Genomic DNA, 17,247 nt, shown 5'->3' with positions numbered 1-17,247 from the left:
AGGCTGAGACTTGGGCGCTCTGCTGGCAATGCCTGGCTCTGCCACAGACTTCCTAGGTGCCCTTGGGCAAGTCCCTTAGCATTGCTGTGCCTCAGATAATAGGACGGGCCTGTGTTTATCCTCCTGGGTTGTGTTTTGCTGGCTTAACAGGTCTGTAGCATTGCTCAAGTCATTGCCACATTAGTCTCTCTGATAGGCACCCTGGGCCCGATCCTGGCTCACAGAGTCGGATTCTCCTCCCCACTCTGTGCAGAATCCAGCCCCCCCCCCCCATTCCACTCAGTCACAGAATTCAGGCAGCCACAACATTGTGCTTTTTTTCTTTATTATTTTTTTTAATAAACTTTATTCTATATTACAAATAGGTATTTTTTTTTTGTTCTGGACTGCAAAATAGGAATGCCTTATATTTACATACACAGGTATACAATTAATTATAACAAAGGTACAGAAGCTTTGCCTTTACCAAGTAACAACGGGGTTCCCATTTAAATAGCAGAGCTCTTGCTTTTCCTTTTTTTTTTAAACGAGGATCATTTCAAAAGAAAACAAACCAACGACGACAAGAAAAACAAGCCCGACCTCCTTGCGACCGCGGCCGTCTCTTTGAGGCGCAGCGTAACACTGTAGTCCGAGGATATGTCTTTGCATTGAGGGAAGGTGGAAGCTTTATTAAAGTTGGCAGGGGAGCGAGAGCCCTCGGAGAAAATTTGGATCCGGGTTCAGGACTTTGAAAGGGACTGCCCTGTTGCTTTAAGTCACCCAGATGCAAGTTTGTTAGCCAATACAGTTTTTGGGGATTCACCAAAAGCACATTGGACTGGCCCCTAGATCTCCCTTTGGTTTTCCGTTTCCCCCTCCTGCACCATTCTGGGAACTGAGTTGCAAGACCATGGCACTTTTCACAGCTAAGGGCATAATCCTCCCCCCATGGCCAGCACATCTAATTCAATTAAATTAATGGAGATTGCCTATCTTCTAGAACTGGAAGGGACCTTGAGTCCAGTCTGCTGCCTTCACAGCAGGACCAAGTACCATCCTTGACAAATTTTTACCCCATCTCCCTAAATGGCCTTCACAAGGATTGAACTCACAACCTTGGGTTTAGTAGGCCAATGCTCAAACCACTGAGCTATCCCTCCCCCCTGCAACAACAGCGTGTACCCAGGTTTTTCCTGCACAGGTTTGGCCATGACAGTTGCTGTGCAAGGATGCAGCTGGCGCACTATCTGCTTACCGGCTCAGCATCCCACTCCTCTGGCAAAATTCTGCTCTGAGAACCTCGGGCCTGACATTCGGCCCTGGGGGAGCAGCATTTCAGAGTCCCACTCTCTGTACCTGGAGGTGTTCAATCAGCAGAACCTGGGAGTCTAGAGGTAGAAGAGGATCTTCTAGACAGTGGACTGATCTGGATCTGCAAATCAGACCCATTGGGGGTTCTGGGCTGGGCAGTTCAATTGTCAGAACCTAGATGGTTCAAGCAGCTGGTTGAAATGTGTGTGGTTGTGGTGATGTCAGTCGGCTACATTGGCTGGAGAAACTGGCCCAAGTGGCCAACCGGGCATAATTTTAGCCCATCTCTGCCTCCCCTCGGCAACTGTGCAGACAAAGCTGCAATGCAGAGCTTGGGACCCTCCGTCCACATCCCAGGAAAGCAGCTGGCTTGCAGGGTGCAGAGAGGAGGAACCCAGCGGAGGGATTGGAGAGCAGAATGAAAAAACTGCTCACAAGCTGAACCCGGAGACAGCCAAGCTGCGGCAAACCCTGAAGGAGCCTGTCTCAGGATCTGATCACATGCATATTTTCACCCAAAGGAAAAGGCAGAAATTTGCTCACCGTAGCCTCTTTTCCCTCCTTTTAATATAACGGGTCCCTCTCCCTGCCCTCCCTGAACATTGCTCCCAGTGGAAAGTCGCTTGACGGCGATCTGTTTCCAAGCAGAAACAAATTCTTGAGGTAAACGCTCCATTTTTAGAACAGAAGGTTAACGAAAAGCCAACGAACAAACAACGCCAACAACAACAAAAATCACACTCGTGAGCAGCGTAAGCAGCTTTATATTCTCTCTCTTATTTTTTGTAAGATTTTCTGGGTTAAATCTTTTTTTTTTACATCATTCTGCAAACGAATTCTCCCCCCTTAAGCCAGGACCCTTCTAAGACCCTGTAAATCAGTGTCAAGAGCTCAGTTGGCCCAAAATAATCCTTAATACTTAGCAATTCCCATGGTCAAAGTACGTTGCAAACCCTCACGCCCCCTCCCGACCTTGTGGCAAAGCAGCGCACTGTTAATATCTTGTTCCAGAGTGGGGAAGAGAGGTTTAAGACCTTGGCCACACAAGGAGGCCGTGGCATTGCTGGCACTGTGAGCACCCCACTAGACCGGTGCGACAGGAACAGCTGCTATGTCAAAACTAGGAAAGAAAGGGGGAGCGAATGAGGATGTGAAGGGGCATGCACCCCACACACGATGCTCATGGAGGTGTGATGACACCCAGCAGCAAGGGGTCCTTGTTTGCATCCTGAACCATGCATCACGCCCTGGCTTCCCAACTGTCCTGTCCACGTGTGCCTAACGCATGCCATGCGCTGTGATGGCATGGGGCTGCATTGAGCACGCTCAGTCTGCTGGCACGCACCAATCAGTGTCGGTGGGAGGGTCTTGTGACTCATAGAAGCTTTGATGTTAGCAGGGAACGCCCCCCCCACACAATGGTAGGCGACCACTAAAAGCTCCTCCCCCGGGTTCCATCCCAGCTGGCTTAACCTCTTTGGTAGAGGCAGTGGGCCCAGATCCCCAAGCAGGCAGCAGTGCTATTGACTTCAGTGGAGCACCCATGTCCTGATTTACACCAGTGGAGGATCTGGGACAGGCAGATCTTTTCCTGGTAGTCATGCTACGTCCCCTTCTGGGGCAGGCACACGCATTTCCATAGCACACTCTCTTCCCTGCAACTGCACAATCAAGAAGAGGGGGCCAAGCAGCTTCAGGGGGGGAAGGGGAGGTGCTGTCTGGATAGATGGCTCAAAACTTTGGTGATGAGCAAGCTCCTAGATTCAGAACGATTCATTTAAGCCTCCATAAGCTTGACCTGAGTTTGTCCCTATTGTGGCCAGGGGAAAGCTTCCAAGCCTGCGTCTACATTTCAATTTACCAGGTAACGTTAACGGGACACCAGTAACATTGTATGGCCAATAAATAGGCCCTTCTAAATGTCAAGAGGGTCACTGCCATGTGCGAGGCCTGATGAATTTTTTTTTTATGGAAAAACCTGTCGCAATCTTTCCCCCCAAAACGTCACACATTTTTTCCCTCAGCGTTTTACATTCAAGCCATATTCACTAGCTCATAGAATCATAAGGCCAGAAGGAAGCATCAGATCACCTCCTATATCATAGAACCTTAGGGTTAGATGGAAATGCAAGGGATAGCTAGTCTAACTCCCTGCCAAGGGTCTAAACCTTCCAGACTGTCCAGCCTGCTTTGGAAAACCTCCAGTGTAGAAGCTTCTACCATCTCCCCAGCAAGCCGGTTTTGCTTTTCTTACACTTAGGACAGTTTTTACTGAGATTTCATCAAAATCTGCTCGGCTGCAGTTTGCACCTACTGTCCGGCCCTCGGTGAATGGGGAAAACAAGGTTTCTCCATCTTTTTTTGGCAGCCTTTCAAGCATTTGAAGATCACCCCCTCTTTAACTCCTAACTAAATATACACAGTGTCTCCAGCTGTTGCTCGTATGGCTGCATTTCACCCCTTTGATCAGGTTTGTCACTCGCGTCTGCGCCCTTTCCAGTTTCTCTACATCCTGTCTATACATTGTTGATCAAAATTGGACACAGTATACCCAGGCCCCTGAATTTCACCCTGTTTTGTGTGTATTAGCCCCCTAATTTGTATCTGATGAAAGTATAGCTCCCAGACACACATCTACTCTGGATTTCAAGACCAATAAGCTATGTGTACACAGCAGTGATCTTTTGGAATTACTGATGTTATTGCGAAATAACATCATCCACTTCTACACAGCAGGCACTTATTTTGACATAATATGGAAATAATGTCGAGCTGGAGGACTTCTTACTCCAACTCCTGTAAGCCTCATTGTACGAGGAGTAAGGGAAGTCAGAGAAGAGTGCTCCAACTCGCACTTCCTGCTGCGTAGACAGCGCCAAAAGCCGAAATAAGTTATTTTGACGTCAGCTAGGCAACTGCCGTAGTTCAAGTTGCGTCGCCTATTTCGGCTTCAGCCCTGATGTGTAGAGGCATCCTAAGAGACAGAGAATCCCTCATTTCCATAGGTAGTTTGTTCTTGTAGCTGCTAGAGTTGGTCAAATAAGGAAAAAAAACCCAAGTCTGTGTGTGTGTGTGTGTGTAGGGGGATGGGTAAATGTAGTTACAGTGTTGCTGACATTTATTTTTCAGACCTCAACGTTCAATGAATTTCAGACAGGTTTAACTGACGGCGCCTTGAGCAAGGACGTCTCCGCTGGAGGAAACACACCGTTCATTCTCCTCACCCTGACTTTTCTGTTTGTCTTGCCACACTCGCCAGGGACTGAATCACAGATAATTAGAGCTGGAAAAAAATCAATCCCCGTAGGAAATGCCTGTCACTTTTTGGCTGTCATTAGGGTCTGATCCAACCCCCCCCGCCCCGGAGTCAATGGGAACATTTCCACTGACTTCCATAAGCATTGCATCATGGCCTCTCATGATTTTAAGGCTCCAGCGGTTGCTTAAAGTCTTTTTTCCAAATCCCAATGTTCAAAAAGAGCAGTAGGCTACAAGAACGAAGTTCTGACCATATTCTTCCAGCAGCCGCTGAGTGCCGACCTGTCAAACTAATCAGCATAGAAGTTAGAGGTAGGAAAGACAAGGATCATTGGAGGTTTTTTGTCCGTCCCTCTGTGAGTGCAGGCTTGTTCCCTGTATGTGAGGGCTCCCTGGATAGTCACAATTCAATGCTATTGGCAGCCCAATATAACTGGACTCCATCTATTTGGGTTTCCAGCACGTTTCTTGGGGGACCATGCCACAAAACGATGGCCCCATCCAAAGCCCTTCCCTAAAGTTTGGAAGGGACAGATCCAAACTTTGTGGCTCAAGCTGTTTTCTAATTAGTCCATTTCCTCTGGGCATCAGCTGCCATTTCCTGGTACTGTGTCTCTTTGTCACCGATAACATTTGCCCGTGGACTGAAGGGAGTGGCGCATAACCCTTGTGCTGACTCTCTGCACCACTGCTGAAAAATATTTAAAAATTCTATCACTGTTAATTACCCAAACTAGTATTTTTAACTGTCCATCTCTCATTAGGGTAAGAGGCTCCACTTGGGGATGATGGTTAAGATGCAATTAGCAGGCATGGCAATTTTGATAATAGTTACCATCCAACTACTAGCTGGCAAAGACGAGATCTGACTGAATGAGACAAAGAGGTGGTCAAAAGGGACAGAGCCTTAATGTGTGTAAATCGGTGCTACGGCTCCTTTAAGCCAGTGGAGCTCCCCAGGCGTACATCAGCTAAGGAGCTGGCCTATGAATTTTATCTGCTCAGGACTTTTATCTGGGTCAGTCCCCTCTGGCCAGGAAGAGGAGCGTGGCTGAGTTTAAAGGGCTTCTCCTGTGTTGGTATCAGCCCAACGCTTCACGTTGGCAAGATTTTGCGCAAATACTCTTTAACGCAAGAGTTTTTGCGCAAATACTCTTTATTGGCAAGATTTTGCGCAAATACTCTTTAACGCAAGAGTTTTTGCGTTAAAGTATTTGCGCAAGAGAGCGTCTACACTGGCACGTGCCTTTGCACAAGAGATGTGCTTTTGCGCAAAAGCATCCGTTCCAGTGTAGACACTCTCTTGCCCAAGAAAGCTCCGATGGTCATTTTAGCCATCTGGCTTTCTTGCGCAAGAAATTAACGTTACCTGTCTACACTGGCCTCTAGCGCAAGAACAGTTGTGCAAGAGGGCTTATCCCTGAGCGGGAACATCAGAGTATTTGTGCAAGAAGCACTGATTTTATACATTAGAACGTCAGTGTTCTTGCGCAAGTACTCACGGCCAGTGTAGACTGGTGACAAGACTTTGCGCCAAAGCAGTAGCTTTGGCGCAAAATCTTGCCAATGTAGACACAGCCTGAGTGTTTAAGGTTCTGCCTTTATAGCCCACCAACTATGGCTGCGCTGCTGAGTCACTCAGGGAATGCCCCCAACCTGCTGCCTGTTCACACACAAATTCCTCTCACCAGTTCTCCTTGCTGTGAGGACTCAGGCTAAATCGCTCGACTGCTGATCGCCCTCCAATGCTGTCCCACAATCCCCCTCCCCGTGTGCCCTGAGGAAGAGCCATGTTCTCCCACAATTCCCTAGGAAAGAATAATCGAGCAGCTCATCTTACGTAGCGCAAGCAACCACGGGATGTGCCCCGGAAAGACGGGCCACGCTGAGGGAGGAGCATCGCACCAGGCCACGTAGGCTGTGCTTTGCAGTGGGGCTGGCCCATAACCACGCACAGCTGCTGTTCCCCCCAGTGAACTCTGAACCCCTACCTGTCCCCACCGGGCCCATGCTAGGATCTGTTTCTGCCATAGTCCCCTCAGCCTGCCTCGTGACGTCAGGTGACATTCAGAGCTCTTTAACTGGCACACCCACGCCGTAACTCGGAACTCTGGGCTCTAAGGTGAAGCCAGGGGGCTGGATTTCAGTGGCTTTTGGATCAAATCCTCAATGGGTAGCTCATATCCTCCAGTTGGGAGGTCACAGGCAGCCGGGGGAAAGACGTAGGCAAAGGAAACAGGAAAATAACTTGCCTAGATTACACCCAGGCTCGTTCTTCCCTCTGTTTGTGTGTCTTTGTTTTTAATTGTATTTTACATGCACATAAACGTAAATTACTGAGGGGGAAGAAGCCAAGACATCTCCTAGGACTGTAAGGACAGGGACGGTGAGCATGGGGGGCGGGGGACACATGGGAATGGAGAGAAGAGCCCACACATTCACGGCACAATTTCGGCACATTGTCAAGGCAAAACCAACCCACCAAAAGCGCAGATACAAAAATAAAAATGAAGCAAAACAGAGATTTGTTTAAAGTCCTCGGCGGGAGGGGCATGGTTTGCAGCTCACAATGATTCCTGTTTCCAAGGAGATTTTCCTTCTCGCCATTTCTCTGAGGGGTTTGAGTTTTTCTGTGACAAAAAGTTGAAAAATTCTGTACCCGCAAAAAAATTAAAATCATAAAAACCCTGCCACTCCAAACAGAACCGGAACATGTCTCTTATTTTCCTCCTTTTTTAAAAGAACGTCTCTGGCTGTGCAAAATCACACGTTTCCTTCAATACCTTTTTTTTTTCATGTCACCTTCCTCCCTTCACATGTGCAAACAAAATTAATCTCTGAGCAGCACCAGCTGTCTGCCCATCACTCATCTCCCCTAAATCAACCTTTTATCCTTCCATCCGACCATCCTGCGGAGTAAAAGTCAGGGGAATAAGGTCTGTGTTTATCGTTTGTGGCACTTTGTCAAAACCTTTGGTTTCTTCCATTTTTAATTTTTTAATGTATTTAAAAAAAAACAATTTGTGAGTTTTCGTATCACTGGCTCCCATGGTGCTTTCTATTCCACTGCCATAACCATCTGATCTGGGACACTCTGCAACCTAACCAAATTATTAAACCACAACATTACCAATCCAAGCCAACACGCCCCCACTCTGTCCTCTTGCAAGCGTTGAAATGTCCATAAGGTGCATGATGAGTTGATCGGTTGACCAACATAAAAAAAAAAAAAGCAAGCACAACAAAAAGAAATCACACACACACACACACACACATACACACACACACAATGCCTGGTATTTAAAACACAAAATGTGTCCCTAAACAATGCTGTTAGATTATAGATCTTATACCAGCCTCTTTACTACTGTTGAGCCATCGTTCATTAACCACTGTAGAAAGCATTGCCTATGTAGACTAGTGCAGCGGTTTTCAAACTTTTTTTCTCACAACCCAGTTGAAGACGATTGTAGATGCCCATGACCCATCATATTTATATCGTGATAACGAATCCTTTCCCCTCCCTGGCCCCCCTCCACCAGGCGATACACTGCCTTACAGAGCCTTTGCTTTGAGAGCAAGACACATAAACCAGATTGGGTCTGACCGTCACCTCCCCATCAGGCCCACGGAGGTCCTCTTCCCTGCGTCCTCCAAAGTGTATTCTCGGTGGATGGAGGCAGCTGGCTACAGATGGCTCCGGTCCCTTCCTGTGTGCGTTCTTACCAAGCACTCCCGTCGTCCTTGAGGGGATGGGTGCAAACCCAGTGCCTCCTTCCATCCTCACTCAGGGAGGTGCCAAATTTGAGGTTCCCTAGTTTGGGCACTGGGGTTGCGTCTCTGCCATGCTGAGGTGAGGTGAAATCAAAGTGAGCGGCTTGCGATCGCACAGAGAGAGGAGAGGGCCGCGTCTCGCCTGTGGTAGAAGAGGGCTGGGCCCTCAGAGACTCAGGCATTCTGGGGGAGCAGGCACACATCCTCTCCCATCCCTACCCATTCTGAGACAAGCGGGACCTCAGGAGGGAGGGGAGGAAGAAGAGGGCGGGCACGGGGGACGGGAGGAGCAGGGAGACAGTTTGCAGGCACCAGATGGGCTTTGAAAAGGAGCCATTTGTTGGGGAGGGAGACGGGAGTGGGAGACAAGGAACGTCTGGGGACAGGACAGGAAAGCAGGAGGGAGAAGGGTGGGAAGATGATGCTGAAAAACAGTCATTTTGTTTGGAATATTAAAGAAGAAAACGTTGTACTGTTTTTTTTAAAGGCCCAATAGGTGTGAGGTCACTTCCCCCGGCAGCGAGGTCACTTCCTCCTTGGAGCCGCCTGAGAGGAAGTTATGACCCATTCTCCCACGGGCCGACCCTCATGTTTTGCAGCAAACACCCCGCCACCTTCACCAAAAAACCATCTTGTTCCAGCTCAGAAAAGAAACAAATGAAAATCCTGCGGTAGGACATATACATTTCCTGGGCGGTCATGGTTTCCCAAGCCACATCCCTTCTCTCCAGGATGAAACGTGGCTCCTCGTGGCTTGTCTTCTCAGGGGCGTGGTTGGAAACGGGGTGCGAGACACTGCCAGGAGGATCCCCAATGGGGTGCAACCGGACAGAGAACGCCGTGTCGCAGTTACACGGTCAACAGGACAAACCGGAAAAGACTGAGAGGGACACAGATCTGTTTTAAAAATAATAATAAACGTACGAAAAGCGAAGGGGGGGCGGCCCCTCCTTCCCCCCATCCCTGGAGAACGGCTCGCATTGCTGTTCCCCCAGGTAGAGTCCCTAGTGCCACGACGGTCCTGCTCCTGTTTCGCCAGATCCCCGGAGCTTCCCAGGGGTGCCTGGAATTCTCTCCTCCGGGACTGAGGTTGACCGAGATTCTGTAACGGCTCTGCTGGAGGAGGATCCAGGGTCACTCCTGCCCCGGTTGAGATCCCGGGAGGCAGGCCGAGCAAGGACAGTAGCTTCCCTGTGGCAAGACTCTAATAATACTGAGTTTGTTTCCAAACAGCCGCTCCGAGCCATGGGCCCAGGAGGGCAGTTAAAGCAGCGTGGCGGAGGTCACCTTCCAGTTTCCCATCCGGATACGGCTGGGATGGTAGGGGGAGGGGGAGGGAGGAAGGGGATGCTGTGAACCAGAGATCTCCACCCAAAGGTCTCGATAGCCCCCAAAGATGAGATTCCTCCACCACCACTTCCCGGGAATCCCTGGGGCCTCGTCTCGAGGTGGGGAGAGAGGGGAAGAGAGCGCGCTGGTCAGGTGACTGCTTACACTTGCACTTGGTAAAGATGGTGATCTTGACTGAGGCACGGCTTGGTTTTTCCCTCCCAGGGCTGCCCTGGCAGGCCAGTTCTCAGCTGTCTATGCTCATGAGGGTTATGACTTGTTCAAGTTTGTAGGCGAGCTTCTGTTTCCCGGCCTGGTCGTCTTGATCGAGGGCTCCGAGAATCTGCAAAGGAGAGAGAGAGGAGAGAGACGGCTTTGTTCAGTAGGAATGGGGTGGGGGGCTTGGTTTGCTTAGCCCATCGGCTCACAAAGGGGCAGGGAGGGAGAGTGGGATAGGACAGCGATTGTGAGGCAGAAGCAGCGCCCCCTTCTGCACACAGCAGGGCGCCTTGGCAGCCTGGGCTTTAGAAGCCGCTCCTTGGAGAGGGAATGTTGGCTAAGAAATGGGGGTTCTGCTAATCTCTCCCCAAGCGGACACCGGCTTTGTAAGTCAGATAAGGCCTGGGCTGAGCGCCTCATTCTAAGGCAGGCCGTGTGCGCTGCTCCTGGCACGGCCTCTCCCGGTACATGAGGAGACGGAGAGGCCCGTTGGCAGCTCACTGCTCTTGCCCAGCCTCACGTGCTCACCGCACCTCACAATCTGTGTCAACCAAGCGTTGGGTGAGGGGCCGTACACGGACTGGCAACACCCTGGTCCCGCCAATCACCGTGTGGCATGTGTGCGAGGGGCGTACAAAGGATTGTCAACACGGGCTAGAACTACCTTCCTCAAAGGTGTTTGGAGAGCTAGGCAGAAGCCCGGCCCGCCCTCGATAAAGGCATGTGGATTTGCTTGGCTGAGCAGCCTGTCGCTAGGCAGCCCCCGTGGCGGTCCCTTCCCAGAGAGGCAACCAAAGCCGGTGGCCTAGCAAGGGTGGGGACAGAGTCGCCCATCTAGCACCAACTGGGAGGGGAGGGGGACGTCAGCACGGAGGCTTCCGCAGCCCACGTGGTGTCTGCAACCAGCAGGAGAGAAGGAATTTATCTGGGAACACGTTCCTGGTCTGTGTGGGGAGCGGGCGCGTGCCCCGAGGTCGTCTTCTGCCTCACGGCCAAGGCACCGCGCACTGTGAGATGTGCAAAGGGTCCAGACAGGCTGGAAAGGAGAGGTGACGAGAAAGCCTCTGGGAGGAAGAGCGGCTGAGCTGCTAGATCAGTCTTGAGTCCTAGACGCGTCTCTTTACTTTCGCTTGCTTGGGACTCTGCCTTGCCGTTATTCTTCTGCTGGTCTCCCTTAATCCGAGGTCCTCTGGTTACACACACGTGTCTTACTGTCACTACGAGCCAGCTCAGGGCACCGATTGAAGGGAAGTATCCCGTTCTACCCCCCAGCCACGCAGTTCAGTGGTGCACGGGCCGTGTGCCGCCCTCTGCACAAGGCTGACTCTCAGCCGCGTTGCTCTCGCCGTGTGAGGCAAGAGGCTTAGACTCCTGGGCCTTTAGCAGCACGAGGCTGGATTTTTGACACGGACGCTTTTCGAGTTCTACGCACCGTCCCGGCCCTGGCGCTGCTGCGAGGGGTTATCTCGCTAGCCGGTCGCATCTGGACACTCGGGTCCTGACGCTGATCAGGGGCTGGATCCTGCAGCCGTTTGCCAGTGAGTGCTCCCCGCAGAGCGACTCCATTGGGTCAGGGCTGATATCTTGGGCTTCGCTGCCCTGGGGCAATGCTGGCAGCCGTTTGGAGGCCCAGGCCTCAGCGGCGCGTGTCGCCTGAGCACTCCCCACAAAGCACACCTGGCCAGAGGAGCCAGCAGGACCTGGGAAGGGAGGCCGGCTGCAGGTGAGGATGGAGGCGCCTGGGCAGAACCAGGTGAGAGTCATGGGCTGGGACAGGAGAGGAGCGGCAGGCTGGCAGAGTGGGATGGGGACAGAGGCTGGCAGAGCAGGTGTCCCTGAAGGTCAGGATGGAGATGCGCTGGGGGCACAAGAGATGCTGCTGAGATGGCCCTTGGGCCGACTTGGCAGGGGTGCTGCCGGGCCTGGTGGGTTGGCAGAGCTGTTCCAGGGCTTAGCGCGGCAGCGGCGTCGGGGGAAGACGCAACTGCGCCGGCAGAGCTGTTAGGAAACCTGACGATCAGAGCAGGCGGCCTAGGGTGGGAGGCTGTGTTCCAATGGCAGCACTGGGATGCCGGCGGGGGGGCAGTTTGCAGAAGGCCTGCTGGCCCTAGCCAGTGTAATTAGTCACTGTCAAACACCACGTCCAGCCCCCACCACTGAAGAAGTGACAGCCCTCTCCCCTGCCCCTCTCTGCCCGGAGCTGATCGGGGACTGGCTTGTGTGACTCCAGCAGCTTGTGCGAATTGGGTTTTCCCTGCTAATCCCTGGCATGTGCGGGCCCTCCCGCACTAGTGGTGGAGCCAGCTCCTTTTCATTAGATTGCAGAGTCTCCTGCTTGTCTGGTGTGGCTCACAAGACACAGACGGCTGAAACTAACGAACCCCCCCCCAGCCAAAACTAGCATCCCCGCCTGGGTGTCACACACCAATGGGCAGCACGAGTCAATCTGTGCGGAAACCAGCTCCCTTTTGTCTCTGCACCCAGGGCCTCCAGCCCCGGTGGACTTTCAGTCACATGCACGGCAGAGACGAGAAGGGTTCGGGGCTCTGTGGGATACAGAACAGGAAGCAAACCCTGGCAAGGAGACCCAGAGGGGGTCAGTTTATCCCAGGCTGAGCATGAAATCCCAAGGGGAGGACGGCAGGGTGTGGGAAGCCTGGAACAGCCCCGTTCCTGCTCTGCCCACGCTACTTTCCATCCCTCACCTGCACAAGCCCTCGGTTCCTAAGAAACCAGACGGGCACTGGAGGCCAAGGGGGGGGGTGTCCAGGCTGGCCGGCCCATGCTCTCAGACAGTCCAGCAGCATGCCCGCTTCCCCTCGCACTCACCTCCTCGCTGTACTTGCCCACGTAGGAATAGATCTCCGAGAGCGCGCTCATGGTGTTAAACTCATTCATGTGCATGCGAGACTGCTCCGCCAGGTAGGCGTTCATGTCCTGGTCGCTGATCGCCGGCATTTTGCCGATGTCGGAGTAATACCTGCGGGGGGAAGTGGGGAGAATCACAAGTTTAATGGGGAGCAGGCGTGGGGCAGGGCTGCTAGTTAACAATGGGCAGGTCGCGTGGGAAAGGGAGGGGCCTGTTTGCACCTTTCAGCCTGGAGTGCTGGGCTGCTTCTGTAATTGCCAGCAGGCGGATTGGAACCTGGGATCTCTGAAGCTTAGTATAGGAGCCTCTACCGCTTGAGCTAAAAGCCAACTGGCTCTCAACCTAGGCTGTAGAGCTCCCTTGTTCTTCTCTCTCTCTGTAAGCGGTCTGAGTGCCACACTAGGTGTGACGTAGTGGGGGGTACCTTGCTGGATGCTATGCTGCGGCTGGGGGTGACCCCCACTGGCTGCTGTCTGTAGCACCGCCCAGCAGGACAGGGGACGAGTCACTAGGCAAGGGTCTCTCAACCTGTCTGACCAGCTACCCCCCAGGGAGAGAAACAAATGAAGGTGGAATGCGGCCCCTGGCTGGGGGGCAGGGCTGGAAGAGAGTTAGTGTCTGTCTGGGAGCATGGAGGAGACAGCCTAGGGAAAGGGGCTGGGATTTAGGGGCCCAGTCTCCCCCAACTCAAGGGGGGCTGAGGCATCCTAGGCCTGCCCTATAACCAGGTTACATCTGTGCTGTGCTGTATCCTGGAGAAGCAATAAACTCCCTCTATTCTACTGGCTGGTGGAGTCTGTTCGTGCCACTACGGGGGTGCAGGAGATGGGAAAACCCCAACGTACCGTCACACTAGGTGTGTGGGTTACCCTTCCAAGACACGAACACAAAACAGCCCCCAGTGGGGTCAGCAGCTTTTTCCTCATGCTGCAGATGGGCAATCTGAGACACCGGGAGAAGGGACTTCCCTAAGCGCGTCAAAGGTAGCGCTTGGAAAAGAGGCCAGACTACCTGGCTCCTAGTTCTCTACTTTAACCACTCATCCACACTCCCCAAGGTGATGGCGCTCGCCTGAAGCATGCAAGGTAAATCCTCCTTCGGAGCCACACGAGAATGGACAGTTCCCCCCCCCCCACACACACACACCCACAATGTTGCGTTTCAAGGGCAAAGCTTGCCAGACACAGATCTATGCCCACTCGGTGGGCACCCACGCTTCAGGGTTGTTATTTACGGCAGCGCGCTCTCGTCAGCCCCGGGACTCTGGAGATGGTAAGAGGACGTCTGTGGGGGCCGCAGACAATTGTTAATGATTCTGGGGATTGGCTGTCCCCGGCCCCCAGTGACTGGAACAGGCAGGCCTGTTTGGTAACAGCGGGACACTGAGAAAGGACACTGCCCCCCCTACCTCCGCCCCTTCCTTGGCCCTGTCTAAGGAACACAGTGTCCTGCCCTCACCACCAGGTGCTGTGCTGTACGAGGACTCGCACTGCACGGGCCAAAGTGGGGGGGCAGGGCGGGGGCAGCGAGAGCTGTGCAAAGCAGACCAGCAGAGCTGGGCCCAACCCAAAGAGCCCCCAATCGGGTGAGTTCAGCTCTGGAGCTAAACCCTGCAGCTTTGGCCCGCTGCAGCTGACTCCACACCGCTGTGCTGCCCGGCGTGGGATCCGGTCACTGCGTAGAGCAACGCGGGGCCGACGGAACTGGGAGAACCCAACTGCTAGGAGCAGGGGGTCTGGTTTCGGTATTGCGACCGACCGGACAGCCCAAGCAACTGCATGCGAACCTCGCCCAGCCACCCCCCTGCTGGTACCACAGTAGGGCTGCCAATGCTGCATCTCAGAACTACGGGACAGGTGCCCTGCTCCGTGCTCCTCCATGCTGGCTCCTGTCTCCCCAGTGTCACAATGAGTCCTCACACCGGCTTCCTCCTCCCTACTGGCCAGTCTCAGCTCTGTGCCCTGCCCAGAGAGCCAGCCGTTGGAGCAGGATGAGGCTCCAGGCCCAGCACACAGAACAGGGCCTGGGGTACCGCGGTGGCCGTGCTGCCAGCCATGTGGGACTAATGGGCATGGCACCACCGCCAGGTCCCGCACACCCATGCACAGCTTATGGGCTGGGGTATTTCCTCGGGGACCAATGGTCCCTCCATTGATGCCAGTGAACAATGCACGTGTGTTTTCCCCAGCCACCAGCAAGGCTGTGTGACGATCAGCCAGGAGCCAGTCTGAGTTGGAATATGGGATAAAAGGTGTCCCACTCGGATTTCCTACAGAACAGGCAATTTTCTGTATCAATAAGGGGCATCCCTTGTATTGTTGGTATCCCTCTCCCACACCCACATTGCCAACTGCCCCCGAACGCCTCCCCGGCCGGCACACACGACGCACCCTCCTATCCCAGCGCTGACACCCACAGTCCACGCAACCCAGGCCAAAGCCATTCTCAGGGTGCGCCTACACTGCACCGTTATTTCAAGATAACGAGCGTTATTTCGAAATAACAATGCACGCGTTTACACAACCATGCCGTTATTTCGAAATAATTTAGAAATAACGGACAGCTTAGTCCGAAATCTGTAAACCTCATTCTATGAGGAATAACAGCGATTCCAAAATAGCTATTTTGAAATAAGGTGCGTGTGTCGACGCTTCACTGCTGCTATTTGGAAACAGCCCTCACCAGGGTCATTCTGAGTTATTCCTCCCCAGTGCTTGTGGGGCTCTAAATCGAGATGGCACGTTTACTGACTCAGACTACTTTTGAGGCTTCCCTGTAGTGTAGACGTGCTCTTTCGAAACAAGCTATTTCGGAGTATTTCTTCCTATTTCAAAATAGGCGTGCAGTGCAGACGCACCCTCACACTCACGTGCGTTCACACTGACAACTTCAACTCCACACACGCCCCACCCCTCCCAGCTCACCCCTCCCACAGCCCCACTGCACCCCACCCCAAATCCAGTCCTCCCCCACCAGCATCTCCCTCTAAGTTCCCCCACAACCTGTCTTACGAACACCCTGTCTGGCCCAGCTTGGCAGCACCCTCCCATACCCGCTCCTGGGGTGCAATTCCAGCCCCACGGCAAAACTTCCACCGACTTCCCTGGGGCTGGGTTTTCCCCGCTGGGGCCTGGAGCGCTTGCGGCGGCGGCTGCTGCTGCTGCACAGGGCTTTGCGCGCCAGGCTGTGTCTCTTTAAGGAAGTTGCTATTTTCGATGTCCTTCCTCCCCTGGGTACGGCAGGTCTTGGAGGACAAGGTTTGCGGAAGGCAATCAGTCACTGTCACTCGCAGCTGTGCTCTGCTGTCAACTGGTTAATTAGACGCCATCATTTACATTTTTAATTTCTGCAGTTTGACATTTTGTGCACAAAAAGCCCCTGTCGCCAACGGGAGCCACCATCTTATAATTAGGAGGCAGAAAAAGGACAAGGAGCCAATGTAGCTGACAGGTGTCCTGTAAGTGGCGCCGAGCCAGCTGCGGAGCTGGCGGCCGCCGTCCGTGACAAGGAGAGAGGCCAGCGACATGAGGCATGAGAATCCCTCCATGGGGCAGGCAAGGACGCATACTGACAGCGCAGGGTGGGAGCAGCCCAGTTGCCCCTGAGATGAGGCCCTACTGCTCTTGGGGTAGGGGTCCGGCCATGATCTGCAAAGTCAGGCATGCTGCAGGATCCCCTGGCTCCTCCGGGTGGCTAGGGAGAGTGACCTCCGACAGGCCAAAGAGAACAATTTTCCCCCCTCATCCCTGTGACACCCTTTTAGATCCCTGAAATCCGCTATCATCTCCCCTGTCAGTCTTCGCTTTTCCAAACTAGACAAACACCTTTTTTTTTAAAAAAAAAATCTTGCCTCACAGGTCATATTTTCTAGACCTTTAATCATTTTTGTTGCTCTTCTCTGGACTTTCTCTAATTTGTCCACATTTTTTTCTGAAATATGATGCCCAGAACAGGTCACAAGACGCTAGCTGAGGCCTTGCAACGCTCCTGCTAATACATCCCAGAAGGAGGTTCACTTTTTTTGTAACAGTGTTATTCTGTTGACTTGCAGTGTACCCATCAACGAGGGTCAGCTATGAGTTCTAGATCCCTTCTGCAGTACTTCTTCCTAGGCAGCCAGTTCCCATTTCGTATGTGTGCAACTGCTTGTTCCTTCCTCAGCGGTGTTCTTCACATTTGTCCTTATTGAATTTCATCCTATTTATCTCAGACCATTTCTCCAGTTTATCCAGATTATTTTGAATGCTAATCTGATCCTCCAAAGCATCAGCATCAATTTCAGTGAATGCTCCGACACGAAAAAAAAAATGTCACCCCCCCTCATCCCTCAGTTGTCAAAATGTGTCCTTTGGATATATTCTAGATGAAACATCCCTGGTTTCAAGTATCAGAGGGGTAGCCGTGTTAGTCTATAAAGGTGCCAGAGGACTTCTCGTTGTTCTTGCAGATTCAGACTAACAGATGTATTGGAGCATAAGTTTTCGTGGGCAAAGACCCACTTCGTC

General features: G+C 52.6%; 1 protein-coding gene across 5 annotated transcripts in view; it reads right to left on the bottom strand.

Moving 5' to 3' along the window:
* Positions 1–308: 308 nt before the first annotated feature.
* The window catches only part of PLXNA4 (plexin A4), a 684,657-nt gene continuing 667,718 nt past the window's right edge, over positions 309–17,247 (bottom strand). For all 5 annotated transcript variants that reach the window (XM_075925673.1, XM_075925677.1, XM_075925684.1 and 2 more), the window contains 2 exons: positions 12,703–12,853; positions 309–9,997 (listed from right to left, as the gene is read on the bottom strand). In XM_075925673.1, the coding sequence (XP_075781788.1) occupies positions 9,902–9,997; positions 12,703–12,853 (247 nt within the window). In that variant the 3' untranslated portion in view covers positions 309–9,901. The remainder of the gene's footprint in view (positions 9,998–12,702; positions 12,854–17,247) is intronic.

This window comes from Pelodiscus sinensis, chromosome 1 (genome assembly GCF_049634645.1).
Source record: "Pelodiscus sinensis isolate JC-2024 chromosome 1, ASM4963464v1, whole genome shotgun sequence".
In the NCBI taxonomy this organism is placed as follows: Eukaryota; Metazoa; Chordata; order Testudines; family Trionychidae; genus Pelodiscus; species Pelodiscus sinensis.
Note: the sequence above shows the minus strand (reverse complement) of the source record. Positions and strands in the feature narration are given on the sequence as shown.